At 38.5% G+C, this 15,941-nt stretch overlaps 3 protein-coding genes across 4 annotated transcripts; 2 read left to right on the top strand and 1 right to left on the bottom strand.

Annotated features, from left to right (window-relative positions):
* Positions 1–865: 865 nt before the first annotated feature.
* On the bottom strand, positions 866–11,007 carry nol6 (nucleolar protein 6 (RNA-associated)). The gene is made up of 26 exons (XM_020941541.2): positions 10,854–11,007; positions 10,394–10,597; positions 10,193–10,309; positions 9,942–10,121; positions 9,693–9,861; positions 9,495–9,623; positions 9,254–9,417; positions 9,055–9,175; positions 8,928–8,986; positions 8,759–8,860; positions 8,571–8,686; positions 8,274–8,451; positions 8,040–8,162; positions 7,812–7,960; positions 5,326–5,401; positions 4,953–5,093; positions 4,750–4,867; positions 4,455–4,609; positions 4,168–4,331; positions 3,946–4,098; positions 3,732–3,829; positions 3,474–3,598; positions 2,484–2,573; positions 2,207–2,407; positions 1,386–1,487; positions 866–1,174 (listed from the first exon to the last, which is right to left on the bottom strand). The coding sequence occupies exons 1-26, from the start codon at positions 10,890–10,892 to the stop codon at positions 1,025–1,027; spliced, it is 3,423 nt and encodes a 1,140-aa protein (XP_020797200.2). The 5' UTR covers positions 10,893–11,007; the 3' UTR covers positions 866–1,024.
* LOC129407362 (uncharacterized) lies at positions 5,355–7,817 on the top strand. The gene is made up of 2 exons (XM_055148136.1): positions 5,355–7,019; positions 7,099–7,817. Exons 1-2 carry the CDS (start codon positions 5,496–5,498, stop codon positions 7,645–7,647), a joined length of 2,073 nt encoding a protein of 690 aa, XP_055004111.1. The 5' UTR covers positions 5,355–5,495; the 3' UTR covers positions 7,648–7,817.
* Positions 11,008–11,308: 301 nt separating the features above from the next.
* wdr54 (WD repeat domain 54) lies at positions 11,309–15,632 on the top strand. Of its 2 annotated transcripts, none has more exons than XM_055148137.1 (9): positions 11,309–11,932; positions 12,045–12,107; positions 12,186–12,252; positions 12,327–12,383; positions 12,570–12,697; positions 12,771–12,871; positions 12,941–13,118; positions 13,207–13,281; positions 13,360–15,632. In XM_055148137.1, the coding sequence occupies exons 1-9, from the start codon at positions 11,708–11,710 to the stop codon at positions 13,489–13,491; spliced, it is 1,026 nt and encodes a 341-aa protein (XP_055004112.1). In that variant the 5' UTR covers positions 11,309–11,707; the 3' UTR covers positions 13,492–15,632. The 2 variants fall into 2 exon arrangements, with proteins under 2 accessions (XP_055004112.1, XP_020775563.1); XM_020919904.2 differs by having other exon boundaries at positions 11,315–11,932; positions 12,956–13,118.
* Positions 15,633–15,941: the final 309 nt, after the last annotated feature.

Raw genomic sequence — 15,941 nt, 5'->3', positions numbered from 1 at the left:
TCTGTCCATTTATTGGCAGTGTGCATTTAATGCTTTGGTTCTCTCTGTGCTCAAATGACAAATCATTGATCATCGTGTTAAACAACAGGGTTTAACACTGTTATTAAATCTACAAACTAAAAATAATGTAGCCACTGACTGAAATTATTGGGCTACTTTGAATGAAGTAGTAGGCTGGAAACAGAAATGTAAATATATCAATATAATATATTCATCTAAAAATTACCTGTAAACATGATATTTTTGTCATCCATGGTGGTATAACCACAGGATTATAAAATTTGATTAACTTGTCGCAGCCTGATCCCTGTTGAAAAACTCCCTCTGTTCAGTGAACAGACAAAAATGACAAATGACAAAATCACTTAGTTAAATCAGTTTCCTGACATATCTGAGGGAGTGAACTATAGGTTAAATGGGTTCACTGACTCCAGTTCTGGACATTTGTAAAAGGAACAAGTACTGACAGATTGTGGTTACACCTGTTAATAGCTGGTTTTGAAATGCCTAACTGTATTTTTTACAGTATTTATGCTGAAGAGGTAATATGTACAGCATTATTCTAAGTCTTACAAATCGTATTTTAATCTATGCCTATCTAGTTCTCACATTGCTCGTCATTAAAAAGTAATAAATTATTCGCTTAAGCTAACAAAGAGTTCCTTTTGAGGTCAGACTTTCTAGGAAAATGCTATACCAAAAATCTACCAAATGTCAAATCTAATTAGCTAGCATGTCCGCACACGCCACCACCTTTATACTGCAATTGTCAGAGATGCCAGTTTAATTTGTACATGCACTGTTTGAAGATATAGATTTTACTTAATAAGGTTTTCATAACTGAGTATATACAGATGACATGACATTTCCAAAACAATAAGACATTCTTTATTACGGCAGTACAATGATGTTTGGGTATTCCCATTGCCAATATGCAAGATAATTAGATATACACTACAATCTTTTTTAGAATGTATAAAATATAATAACAAAAAGGGTAAGTAAAGACTTGCATCTGCACTGCCTAAAAGGTCCATCTTTCAGTTCTGGCCTCAATAGATTTGACCAAACCATTTCCCAGGATCTTGAAGTCCTCCAGAATTGCTTCCACGTTGGGAACTGTCTTTACATCGTCTCCATTGACTTCAACAGTCCGGGCTGACATCTGTGAGGTCTGCATGATATTCAAACAGATATTTTCAGTTTCAAGAGTATGTTTTTTTCTTTCAGCTTGTGGCACAGATTATGTTTATTGATTGACTAGAATCTAGTCCTATCCTGCTATATCGATCTCTCTATAGCTCTATGTATCTCTCCATCCATCTACCTGTGTGTCTCACACACACAGTTCGTTTGTTCTCTATTCATATTCTGTTTAACCTTACCTTGAATAGCAATGGTGTGAAGGCTTTTGGTTTCCATAAAACAGCAATCACTGTCCCACCAAAAGGATCACAGAAAAACAGGGCCAGATCTCCAAAAGATTCCTACAGGAGAGTATTTGAAAACATGTTAAATGTTTCTAAACACAATGATTTATTTGCCAAATATCAAATTGACAAGTTAATTATAGCAGTGGGTACGTTTTGTATAGTATTTTGGCTCTTGTGAGTCTTCCTAATGCTTTCTTCTGTTCCTAGAAACTCCTAACTGTCCATTTGAATTTATTTTCTTTACACACCGCAGAACAGACTGTGTTGTTATGTACTTTCATTGACTTAATCCCAATCTAGTTGTAACTTGCTCCAACTTTCCTTGTATCACTGCCCAATTCTAAGAAAAAAGGAGCAAGCATGAAAACAAGGAAGCCGTCTCCAGGCTAGATGTTGATCTGATGTGAATTTAAGTGTGTATGCTCCCGTTGTCCTTGTGTTACACTTCCAGATCATTGTGTCAAAATTGGCAGGAAGCATGAATGAAACACAGCACTGTACACTTCTTCCTTGCTAAGGACATAAAATATTGTAACACTGATTCATAATAAGGGCTGGTGAAAATTTTATTGTACTCTGATTCTAATGACAATATGGTATTTTGGTGTAATCAACATGCCATAAATATTCAGTAGCTCTATGCTTAAACACACTTTTTCTTAAAAATGTCCCTAAACACTTTACACACACTCGAAAAAACCTTTTGGCATACAGCCCACCGCTATTTACTAACATTCAATCTAACAAACTGTCTAACTTTGTGGAAGACTTACTCTGAGCTCGTTCAAGTAGAGGGCGACAGGATTGTAGTCAACCACAGGCATGGCTCCGCCTGACTGTCCCACAGAGCCCATTGTAGTGCCCCTTGTGAAGGTGACAGCAGACGGGTCCACAGCTTGGCTCAGCAGTGGAACCTGCTTTGGATTTAAGTGAATCAAAACATCATAGGCCTCCAGAGGGGGGCGCATGACAACCTGAAAATAAATTGTAATAAAATTCAAATATTATCATAAAGGTAGCAAATGTAAAATCATTCTGGTTTGTACTGACCCTCACGTCTTGCGTCTCCTCGCTGCACATCATCTGACGCTCCAGTACTTTCAGACTTTCTGCAGCAACCGTAATAATACGCTGAAGCATCTAATTAAAAGACAAAGCAAGACAAAGCAGGACAAGTTTGTATTTCTGAAAATCTTCACAAAAAAAACATCACATTTTTTAAAAGCCATCTATACTTCAGCTTTAAAATCCAATCAAGAGTTAGGGGGACAATAATATTAACCTGTGATGACATCACAGTTCCTGCCTCCTGCTAGTGATATAAATGGTCTCTCAGAAAAGCAGAGCTGAGCTGCTAAACAAGACTGAGGTGAGCACAGGAAGAGAATCTGGGTTAGCTAAGGACCATGAGCATCTGGAGATTGTACGTTCTCTGTACATTACTATGTACGGCTTGTGTTTGCCACTATGAAGCTCAAACTGAGGATTACAAGATCCAACATTCATTTATTTCTCAATGACAGAAAAGAGCAATGAAAAGCAACTGGTGAGCATCATCCAATTAATTACTATGTAAATGAAACTATTTTTGTTTATGTTGTCATGAAAGGCATTCAAATTTATTCCTGTGATTGCAGATTAATGATTTACATGAAGTGCTGGAACGACTTCAAAACAATCCATTTCCATCTATGAGAAAAAAGCAAGGTCATCTACCTATGGTATGTAATAGTAAAAGTACAACATTATGTTTGTCAATAAATTCCAGATTTAATATCAAATACTGAAATTGAGGTAAACGTTTGTGTATAATTTTCAGTGTGAGCCAGGAGACCAGTGTGCCCTGAGAAAAGGCTCCAGAATTGGAAAACTCTGTGACTGCTCACTGCCACGAACGTGCAATTCTTTTTTACTCCGTTGCCTATAGTGTTTGAGCTACATACAGTATTCTTAGAAATTAATTTAATGTGTATTTTTTGTCAGTAATGCCAATTATATTTCTTGTTTAATATAAATTGTTAGAAGGCAGAAGGCACTGACCTGTACATTTGGTGCTTGTTTGGTCCACAAAGACATTTTTTTATCCTTGGGCGTGGCTATAAACATGACAGGCAGCGATTCTCTGGAGGCCATGAAGTCGTTCTTGATCTCAGTATAGTCCGCAACTTCACGTGACATATAAGCACACAAAAAAGTAGAAAATAACAAATACAAAGGAATAAATATATATTGATGTAAACAGAGTGAGGTAAGTGTACACTTTTCTTTGACCCCATAGATTATCAGTATTGTTCTTGCCTGTAAGCTGGCTGTTAAGGTTGACAATCAGTGGGTTGTTCCTCCAGTCAAAGGAAGCAAGCAGATGAAGGAAACGCAGGAAGCCCACCTGAGGAGAACTGAGACACACTTTTATTTGCATGATGACCTACTGACTGAACAAAGGTATGTAGAAGAAAACATGTTTGTGACTGATGAGGAGGTCAGATATCTACAAACTACAGGGAGTAGTTACCCAGGAGGAGTGAAGGGTGCTGGTTGTAGAAACAGGCACGCTACCAGTAGGTCAGCTGTGTCATCTGTGATTTCACAACTGAAGAGTTGGGCAGCCAGCCACCGTTTAGACAAACGACATACAGCACCAAAGCAAGTATGTTGCTGCTGAAGCCTGTTAATGACAAAGTGAACAAGTTGGACAAATCTTGAAAATTAAATGAATATGAGCAAACATGTTTACCCATGCAGAGTGCTTGTGAGAAAAGGCTTGTGAATAGTGGCCATTTCCAAAGCTTGAGCCTCCTCAGTATCTCTAACAACCAACATTCCATCGGCACCAATACTTTCCCTCAGAACCTGTGGCTCGCGATGATAGGCAATCTGGATGCGGAACAGCAGTCCATCCTGGACACAGACATTGTAAATTGGCATACATTAACTCTGTACAATATTTCGCAACTATATGTAAACAGTACACAGAATCTAAATAGACTGCAAACTATCCTTATAACACAATATAAAAATAACCTTCCACACATCCAGATGAGTAGGAGAGGCTCTGAATGTATAATTATGATGCTGCTTCAATAATTCTCCTAGACAAATGTGGAATGCTGCTCTGATGTGACGAATGGCAAGACGATCATGAGGCCATTTCCCACTTCCTTCCATGTGGCAGATAACTGTAAAAAGGACAGGTCTTTGAGTTATGCCTGTTTGCTTTTGGTTTACAAGGTCAAGGTAATAAATTACACCAAAAAGTAAATTTATGAATGGTCTATCCTTAATGTTAAGTTAGTTTAGAAGACTTGATATGTCTCACCTGTAATAGGGGTTATATAGGTGGGGCATGGCTTTCCATCTTTTGGTAAAAGAGATCTAGATATCTTCTCCTTATCAAAAAATGAATAATCCACTTTGGTGAGTTGTGGTGGGAAGACCTGTAAATAATTATTACAAACCTGAGAATACAATTGTACTTGGTGGTGCCAGATAATAGTAAAGACCACATATTCACGTCTGTACCTGTGTGTATCTGAGTGCCGGATGAGCTCCTTGCACTGAAGTTATGGCCAAAGGCAGACCTTCAAGCCGCCATAACTTTCTACTCAAATCATCAAAAGATTGAACCACCAGTAAACTCTCTTCCTCTCCAGTGCTGGGCACCTGCCAGGAAAATAGTAAACAACAGTTGTAGAAGGCTTCCTTTTGGTGATAGAACGACATGATACACCCCCCTAGTGGTAGAAATAAAGTAATACAGGTATTTTAACAAAATTGTATCGCTGTAGATTGGAACAATAACGTCAAACATCTATAACTTTGGCACATGCATCGTTACCATATATAAAGCGTTAATTATAATATTACAAAAAGATATGAGAAAAATCTATTTTACCTCACGGCGTATATTGATGACATCATCAACCATCGCACCAACATATCGAACGGAGGATTCTGGGACGTTCGCGTGCCTGTTTAAACATTTAATTTAGGAAAAGGTATTGGCAGGGAACAGTGTTACCGTTTCTTATCATAGTTACAACTATGACGATGTTTTGACCGTGGATGAATGCATTAAAAATTGGACACATTCCGATATCCATGATGATGGGGCGTTCGGGTAGAAAGAGAAGCAGCTCTGTTTGGGACTGCTTCAAGCAAGTCGGAAACTATGTACAATGCATGCGATGTAATGCTACATTGAAGTATTGTGGCGGGGCAACAAGCACTATGATGCACCACATGAAGAAGCACGCTGCAGCACCGTTTACAGAACCCATTAGGGAGGAGGTGGAGGAAAAGCCAATCATCTGTACTGTGGTATCCGCCGAAGAGGAGGAAGGCACTTCCGGACAAATTATCTCTCAGGCGTTTTTGCAATCTCCCATCCCCTCAACTGATCTACCGCAAAACATCGACAGAAAGCGCCTAAAACGAAGTTCTGTTTGGGATGTATTCATCAGATCAGGAGATGAAGTCTACTGCACTATGTGCGACACCAAACTGAAATACAAAAGCAGTACAACCAGCATGATTTACCACATCAAAAACAAGCACTCAGAGGCACTGCCCACTCATGCAGAGGTGAACGAGCTTATTTGTAAAATGATAGAGAAGGACCTTCTTCCTGTCAGCGTGGTTTGTGGGGAAGGCTTTCGTGATCTTCTTGCATTTACAGTCCAGAATTTTAAAATGCCAACTCCTTTTGATATCACACGTCTTATTGAGGGACGTTTCCATGAGAAAGTAGAGGAACTCCAAGTACAGTTGACTAAAGTAGATAAAGTAGCAATAATTGCAGATTTTTGGACAGGTATTCCATCTCAGAAATATGTGACAGTTTCATGTTCGTTCATATGTGAGGACTGGCAGGGAAAGTGGGTTGTACTGCAAACAGAGAAGCTGCCGTCTGACAAAGGCCTCACTGCAGAATGTGTCTCGGAGAGGCTTCTTAAAGTTGTAGAGGAGTGGGGTCTTGTTCAAAAGGTTACGGCATGTGTTCAGAACACAATAGACATCTTTCCAACTCGTGACTGTGCCAAGATCACATGGGACTATGTTGCCTGCTTTGCCACAACATTGCAGTTAGCAGTAAATGATGGACTGTCAGAAGATCTACTTCATATTATAACAGCTGCAGGGAAACTTGTTAGACACTTTAACAGTAACTCGCTAGCAAATGAAGCTTTGGAGCAGAAACAGCTTCAGATGTGTTTACCCCAACTTAAATTAATCCAATCAAACAAAAGTAGATGGGACACTATATGTGACATGTTTGAAAGCCTGCTGGAGCAGCGGTGGGCCATTAAAGCTGTACTCTCAGACCGCACAGTTTTCAACAGGCAAGAAGCTCAAGCACTTGAGATCGAAGATGACTACTGGCAAATTATTGAGAACTTTGCAACTGTGCTAGCAACACTAAAATGGGCAACAACCGCTATATCAGCTGAGGCAGAAGTATCCATTTCAAACATTTATCCAATAACCTTCAGCCTCATACAGGCACATCTAGAGCCTAAGGACAATGATGTTGAACAAGTTGTTTCATTTAAGCTGGCAGTGCAGACATCCCTAAGAAAACGTATGGAGGTAAGCATAATTTTCCACTAGCAACTGATATTCCAAAATATGCTTTGGTTCTTTTTCAATTAATCTGTTTTGTTTACAGGTTGACTCAACCGAACTGGCATCCAAACCTGCTTTAATTTCCTCCATGCTTGACCCTCGTCACAAACACCTCAACTTCCTGTCCCCAACAGTAAGATTGGCTGCAAAGGTAAAACTGCACGAACTGGTGTCAAAGTTGGATGTAAGAGGTACAACAGTGACCACCAATGAAGAACACAAGACTTTTGATACACCTAGTAGTTCTCAGGGAATGATGCCCCATCAAATGAAAAGTGACAGAAAAAATACTATGATGTTGTTGCTGGGGGATAACTACAGCAGCCCAGATACCACAGACTGTGAGGCTCAAGTAGATTACTATCTTCGAGACATAGCGCCCTCTCTGGACATTAACCCTCTTAACTGGTGGAGAGCAAATGAACCACGCTTTCCCAAGTTGGCTATTTTGGCACGCCACTACCTTTGTGTGCCTGGTGTAGCTCTCCCTTTATCGACTGAGGGTGGACAGACATTTGCAACAATGCGCACAAGACTGGACCCTGAGCATGTGAATATGCTCATCTTTTTAAACAGAAATGTGACTCATTAATGGTTTTCCATACTAATTAACTTTTTAGAAGCTATTGTCTCTGGTACAAATTGTAAAAAGAGTAAGTCACAATTTACACTGTGCCAGATGCACCTTTAATTTATTTCAAGTTTATAGTTTGTAGTAAGTCATTGTTATTGCTGTGTTTCTGTGTTAATACATACAGCTGTAGGAGATGTGTGATGATTTGTTTGGAGATCAATCTTTTCTGGCAGATGGTCTCTCCGTCCCACAAAACCGCTTCTGTGATGGCACCATCCTGGAACCGACGCAACTCGGAGCGAGAACCCCAGAGCTGGCGAAATTCAGCAGCCTAAAATACAAGCACAAACACAATGTGACAATAACTTGACTGTTTCTTAGTACACGTCTGACCGAGCAATACCACTAACCTTGTGACTGTCTGCAGGTGGGCCCCTTTCTAGAACAGAAGCTGCTAGTTCTGGTTTCAAGAGCAGGCCAAAAGACAAAGGCGGCTGGTCTCTATACTTGGGTGCTTCATTCTGTATAGACCACTAGGATAGGACAATTGAAAATTATTATAATGATTTAGTTGTTTAATAAGTTAGTGTATTAGTAATGCCACATAGCAAAGCTGCCTAACCCACCATACTAATTTTTCATACCTCTGGATCAGGAGCCCGAGAATGTGTGAGAAGTGTTATTCTCTGCCCAAGTCCTCGCTGAATCAGTGATAAAATATAAGGAAGTGAAGCATGGATGTAGTTTCCACTGAAGTCCATCAACTCATTTAGTAGGTTTAGCTTCTTACAGCTTGCCTGCAGCTTGACTAATTCACATAACCTGCAAAACAAGCATTTTAAAATTTGCAATTACTGTACATTATGCATCGCATTAGTCTGTTTTTGTCTACTCTGGTATTAAATAATATGACACTAAATGACTTGTAAATAAATACTTACTGAAACACGTGATCACTTGTCCTTATCATTGGTTTTGGGGTCATTAGAAGGCTCTGAAATCCATCCACAGTTGCATTATCCCAAAACGCCATTGAAACAGATGCCTCATGCTGCAACTAAGCAAAAGCAAAGGTTTTACTTAATGGGACATTATTAACATCTTTTCAGATTTTTTTAAGTATCAATACCTGCTTGTAGGTACAAGCAGTCATGTCAGCACATAAGTTAAGATGCCCTGATGGATCCACAAAAACGACTTGAAATGCTCTGTGGAACTCTTCAAGTGATGGCTGCATAGAAATGGTAGAAACTGTTATTCAGTACATTCAATAATTTTTTTTCCCCCAAAACACTTACAGCTGTGGAATCTGTACTTTTTGCCAGGCTAATTCCATTTTCAGTCAGGTCTGTGGTGGCTGTAATTAGAATAATAGGTGAATAGACAAGTATTATGTCTATAAAATATAAATTAGGTATATCCTACCAAGAAAGTTTAAACTGTTCCGAAGCAATTGATAAGCTGTCATACTGTTACTGATTCTGTGAGTTGTCAGCAAATAGGCCAGAAGCATTGAGGCCAGAAATCCATTAAAGCAACCAGGGCCCTAAAAATGAATTATACATTGAAATAACTGTAAACAGAATAAGCAAGTACGCACAAAGTTTATGATTTATGACCTTACCTTGTCAAGTTCTCTTTGACGAAGCCAAACTTTAAGTAAGGCAACTGCATCTGTAAAAGCAAAGCACTGAGATCGAATGGCTGAAAGAAACTGAAGGTGAGCACTGGGCAGAAGATCCCCAAGAAGGGTGCTGTTATAATGCGGTGTTGGGGGCTCATTGGTCTCTGTGAAAACATAAATACAATAAAATAAAATAAAACATTAAAATTTAATATTGTCTCCACCCATCTTTTATTATTACCAGGATTAGGGATCCCAGTATACCACTCCATCCTAATATTATTTCTCTGAGGATGGAAACGACTTGGTTTGAAGAACCCAGGAGGTGGACAGGCATGAATTCGTACACTAAAACTAGATGATTCCTTGCCTGTGAAACACATTCTGTCAAGCACTGTAGCAAAATATACACAAATACTAATATGGTTAGAATCACAACCTGGTGGTCTTAACAGTAGAACTGGGCGAAGCCGATTGCCATGTAGACAGGAGTAAAGCAATGTTCCAATTTGAGAAGAAGCAAACAGGTGCTGAGCCAGACCAGCCAGATACAGAGCTCTTTTCCTGGGATATCTTTGATTCAATGCATCTTTTTCTTGGAGGACATCCTAGAAGTGAACTGGCTTGATTTACTTTTTATTGCTATTATATAGGCTGAATTATGGTGAAATTTAAACACTGGACTTACAGATGGGATTATAACAGCCAGGTCAACCACGATATGTGGTTTAGTACAGGTGCCTAGTGGATAGCTGCCAATGAGATCAATAGAAGTTGGAGGTTCCATGTGAAATTTGCCCTTGGTGGTTTGAGGAACGAGAAGGAAGGGAACCTTAACAGCTCCAGTCAACCATGACAAATCAGCCATCTGAAAGATATAAGAAAGCAGAATTGTAAACTGCCAGTGTAATCCATAACTGCACAATACCATCAACATACCTCAACTTTTTCAGTTTTTGGCACAGATTTTAGAAGACTTGTGACAGTCTGAACAAATGTATCAATTTGACATTTCTTTCGTTCACTTAAGAAAACTTCCTTTAAAAGCTCCTCCATCTGGGAATTAAACAGAAAGAAAATGAGTCACATGGAAACCAAACAGCCATGAAGTGTGCTTACTGTGCTGGCTAACTTTTTTACCTGCATTTTAAGTAAACTACAATGAAAAAGACTCTCTGCTTCTTTCAGTTGTTTTAGTTCTTCTGCTGTTGGAGGTCTGTACAGGTCACTTCTGGACATCTTTACAGGATGATATTTCATCTCCTCATCTGTAGCAGCATCATCAACAGGGGCAGATCTTTTGGTCGAAGCCTTATCTTCTTGGAATGAGACCGATGTTATCATCTGCAAAACAGAAAGGGCGAATTGTTTATTATGGCTTTTTTTTTTTTTTTTTTTTTTGAACTACAGACATTTGGTGAATTAAAAAACTCACTGACTTATAAACTAATTACGTGACATTTTGTTAAAATAACATATATCTCCGAATTCTCTCGATAAACAGTAGCGCAGCCAACGTTAGATTCTCTCTTTATATACAGTGTAAGGTTACAGTAGAGTCAGTGGTTTAGCATAGGAGTAATTACACACGTCTCCTTACCTCTGATGAGCCATTTACGTCCTTTTGATTTTTTTTCATGATTGGTGAAGTTTTATTTACGTTTATGATCACAGTTTACAGAACGTCTCATTTGGCCTGCTTATCATGTGTCGAGCTCGCACACGCGGAAAGGGGTCATTCAACCTTGCTACCAGAACATCTAGCTTCCGATTGGTTAGAAAGTATAAACCTCCATGTGATTGGCCAACATGTTTTGTCACGTTTAGTAGTTTGGTTGCATGCGCAAGCGCGCACAAACCATCGCGGACGTGTCAGCATGTTAGTTACATGTATGTGGTCAGACCATGGGTCAGACTTTGAACTTTAACGTTGAGGACTTTGAGCAACCCGTTGCAAACTCAAAGTAATACTATTATTTTACCTAATGCCTGTGTTAGAACAGAGATCTCTGATTGGCCGACCGTTGCTCAGCAACCACCAGTGCGTACGTAGAACGTACGTCTTCACGCTGGTTTCTATGGCTGCGTCGGACGCCCAGATAATCCAGTGTTAAAGAATCTACTGCTACGTATCCTTTTTTGGCATGTTAAGCATTGGTTAACAATTGTTGACCAATTTAACCAATAGAATAGTCAAGTCCAATGTTGAAGAGCATAATCTGAACTTTGCTTTATTTACTGCTATACAGTGAAGTCGTTCAATAGATCGGTGTGCCAGTGCAGAGCAATAGCGGCTAGCTAGCGGCTAGGAAAACCTTGGAGAAACACAACTTGTGAACTTCATTGTGTGCTCTGTGTGTAACAGTAATCGTTTGAAACGTGTTATCTAACAGTAGTTAGGTTAACACCCATAACAAGTCAAGGAAGTCACTGGAGGACGCATAAACCTGTCCAATGTTTCACAAAGAAAAGAGTATCCAAATAAAAAACAGCGCATCTGCGCTGTACAACAACCTCAGTGTGCTGCGCATCTCTCCACGGAAACTCACATATTTCACAGTGGTCCATGCAAATGTGGTGAATATGGTGAGTGCATCCTGGGACGGACTGAATTACTCCCACCGCCAGCTACAGTCCAAGGAGCCTAATGTGGCAACAAGCACATCACTCATTATGCAGGTTATGTCATTCGTTTTTTTTTTTTGTTTTTTTTTTACACATTCTTTATTACTATTTATTTGTAATCATTATTAAGTAAGAATTATATATATGTATAATATATTCATTATAGGCCTCGTTCTGTGTTTTGCCTTCACGTGATTTGCTTGTGGTGACCTCTCAAAAAGGCATTCAGGTATCTAGGATTAATATTCATTCAGTTATTCCCTGTTCTTGTCTTTGTGCATATTTTTATCTTGCTGCATCATTTCAGATGTATGAATCTGATGGTTCTATAATGGTGTACTGGCATGCCCTTGACACACCTGAAACACCCACAGGTAAGCATGAAACGTATATTATAATGTATCTATATAATAATAAAATGTCATAAAAAAACATATTTTTGTTATAGCCCAGGCAGTATTTGCTCGAGGAATTTCAGCAGTATGGGATAATTACATCTGTGTGGGCAAGTATTTAAAAAAAATACCTGGCTAGTTTGAGATAAACTAGAGCATGATGATCTCGGCACAGTACATGTTGGTTCAATTTACTCCTGACTACAATGGTGCAAGACAGCTGCTGAATAAGTTGTGCATTTTGAACAGATCAAAAAGTATACCTTATAACACAACACTGGTCTTCCTCCGTCCAGGTGTTTCATCAGGGTCTATATTAGTATTTGACATTCCTAGTAAAGGCAGTAACATCACATTATCGGAGGTCCTGGAAGAGCATAAAGAGCCTATGACTGACATGGCTTCAGAGTGCTCTGGTAGCCAGGTAAGTCTGAAGTAAAAATATTGTTTTGAACAATGAACCATCCTTTATCTATTGTTATGTTTTATTGCACCAGGAGTGCATAGCTGATATGGTCAGTGCTGATGACGGAGGCAACCTGTGTGTGTGGAAAGCTGGCGAGGAGTTTCATTTACTGAATAAGATACCTGGTTTTGAGTATGTTTTTTCAGTTGTAGTTATGGGTTAGAAGTCTGTTTCCTGTTATTGATCTCTAATGATATTCAGTGTTCCTCCCTCTAGTATGACCTGCTCATCTGTGAAGCTGTGGAAGGGCACTGTAGCGGCAGGTTATGGCACAGGCCAAATCCGGTTGTATGAGGCTGTGACTGGAATTCTACATGTGGAAATTAATGCTCATGCTCGTTGGATTAACTCTCTGGATATTGCTCCATTTTCTGGTTTAGTAAGTTGTTTTAAAACACATTTTTATCTTAACACCATCTTAAAAATCTAAAAAAATAAGTCCTAAAATTGTTCCCTGTGCTGTATAGCTTTTGTCTGCTGCTGAAGATTCCCTAGTGCGAGTGTGGCACATATCTTTAACTCCTGAAACCAACAGTGTTGAGGTAATCTTGTTTCAAAAACTTTCAAAAAACAGTTTTTTGTTTATGTGTGTTTCTTAAATGCATCCTTCCTTTTTAAAGGTGGCTCATTTACATAATGAATGCGTGACAGACACACAAATTTGTGGCGCTCGCTTCTGTGACGACGATGGTTATGCATTTGCAGTGACTGGCTATGACTTGAGTGAGATCATACGATACACACAGACATAAGATAAGCTTGTGATCACTGAGGTCCATTGTACTGATGCAACATGTTTGTCATGTGTGGTACAGTTCTAATAGAAAAAGCAAAAGACTACTGTATAGTAGTCTCTGTATAGTTGTTGTATACTTTTGTAAAATAGTTAATTTAACAATGTTTACCTGTATATATAGTTATATTCTTAAATAAATTCAAATTCATTACACATAGGTTTGACCTTTGTGCGATGTTTAAAATGATTATGGGTTACAGCAAGAATGTTAAGAATGACAGGGTATTTTTATAGTATAATACAGTTTTCATTTTTTAAATTTTATATCCAGAATCATCATCAATTTATAAACCTTCACTGGCAAATCAGTTCAATACTGCACTGAAAAGCCCCTTTACTCTAGATGCCACTAGATGGCGATGAATGTAAACCTTTATACTCTACCATGTAAGTTTACATTGGGTCATGTTATGTCTGACGTGTTTGAACTGTACATATGAATGTTTTATTTATTTCATGATCATGCCTTGACAAAACAGAGCATTCTATTACTGTGACTGCTGTGTTCATGTTTAGAGACAGACAGTACTTGCATAATCATCAAGAGATACAATATAAGTGTATGAACTCTAGGAACAACAATAAAACTGCAAACTCAGCAGTTGTAGACAGGTGCTGCCCACTCATCATTGTAGTCCAAATCAGTTATGTAGTTTACCCTAACAGACATAAGTGTAATCATCTCACCCACCTTTCTGACACGCTAGAGAAGCAGGTCACTGAGGCATCTTGTTTATCAGCAAAGGGCTAAGCATTAAATCCCTTGGTCTTGAGCTTTGCTGGTTTGCAGTCAACACTGATCACATAACATCATCTGACAAGGCTGTTTTGAACCCACACACGACAGGTTGCATAATCTGAATTTGGTAGATACAGTTGTGTTGCCCTTATAGACAGGGGGGACATAGTGACAGTATTTTACAGTATTTGATTTCTCAGTTTTATGTTTTGTTTTGTTTTTGTTAGGTTTTTTATGATTCCAGGCAATGCAGAGGAACTTGAAATCCTAATGTTAAAAGCTGTAATGAGATTTCTCTATTTATTTAGGACATTCCTCAAACACAAGTTTCATGTACTAAATCAAGTACTTTATCACAAAGATCTACTCCAGTACCCTATACCTATGCTCATTTCCTACCTCTTATAACCTATTTCCAGTACAGACTGAGTGATTAGGTCACAATTGCAATTTATACAAGTATGCTGTAGAAAAATATAAGTGTATGTAAGTGTATCATACTGTCTTGGTTTGTAAACGAGGTTTTTTTTTGTCAGGGAACAATTTATTTTAGCCTGCCTGCTCTAGTGACAGTGGCTTGTCAGACTTGAACCCTGCTGGGACTGAGCCTCGCCAAGTGGGATAAGGATTGTAATCTGTATATGGTTTGTTACCACGCAGCAGCCATTTGTGTGTTGGAGGGGGACCAGCTTTTATAAGACACCTTGCATAAAGACATCTTCTGCCCAAAATAAACAAGCTACTACAGTGAGACAGACCTAGATGCACATCCAGAAACGTTCTCTATAGCCAAACTAATAACCATCTCTTTTACTGTAATCTTGTTGATCAGGATTTTTGAATATTCTTGCTGAACAAGAAACACCCTTGTCAGAAAAAAGTAACTTGGAAATATTATTCTTTGAATTGGGCGTGCAAGGTATTTGCTCTTTCAATTGGGTGTGATATTCATTCTAGTGAGTGAAGTTATTTCATCTATCCGCATTTCTTTGGGTACACATCGAAACCAAGGCATGTTCTTCTTGTCCAACGGGATCTGCAGTACTGCCACTTTCACATATAGATATATATGGGTCAATGACATGATGCCTACATTTTCTGGCCATTTGCATTTCTTCAGTTAAAAAGGTTCAAATTTCATAATAATTCACAACATATCTGTAAGTACCTCTGACCTCCATGGAATTAAATCTTTTATTTATTAATTTTTTTCAGAAATCTGTATGTATGTTTTCTGTACTTAAAGTGTTAAAATGTCATGTGGTGTGATCGTCCACACTTAACTGCTGTTTTTTTTAAACTTCTTTAAAATGACTTTAATTAAAATTACTAAAATTTAATAAAATTAATTTCCTTAAGCTGTTGTGATTTTAATGATAGACATTTTATGAAAATGAAAGCACTGTTGTGAATGAGAAAAGTAGAAATGTGTTGGAATTTGGAGGTTGACATGGAATTTTGTGGTGGTTTTCATTAATTTACATTTGTAAAAGGGATTATGAACTAGAATGACCACAGCATTTACACTGTTTTAGTGAAGAAAGAGTTTCTATTGAATAGTGTAACATAAAGAACACTCTACACTATTTCTACTTACAGAGTTATTAGTTTTTCACTATACATTAGTGTAAAAAAAATGTCCATGATTGGGTAAATTGGGTAAAATA

Source organism: Boleophthalmus pectinirostris, unplaced genomic scaffold, assembly GCF_026225935.1.
Source record: "Boleophthalmus pectinirostris isolate CB_2022bp ecotype Guang Dong unplaced genomic scaffold, ASM2622593v1 HiC_scaffold_943, whole genome shotgun sequence".
NCBI classification, from domain to species: Eukaryota; Metazoa; Chordata; class Actinopteri; order Gobiiformes; family Gobiidae; genus Boleophthalmus; species Boleophthalmus pectinirostris.
Note: the sequence above shows the minus strand (reverse complement) of the source record. Positions and strands in the feature narration are given on the sequence as shown.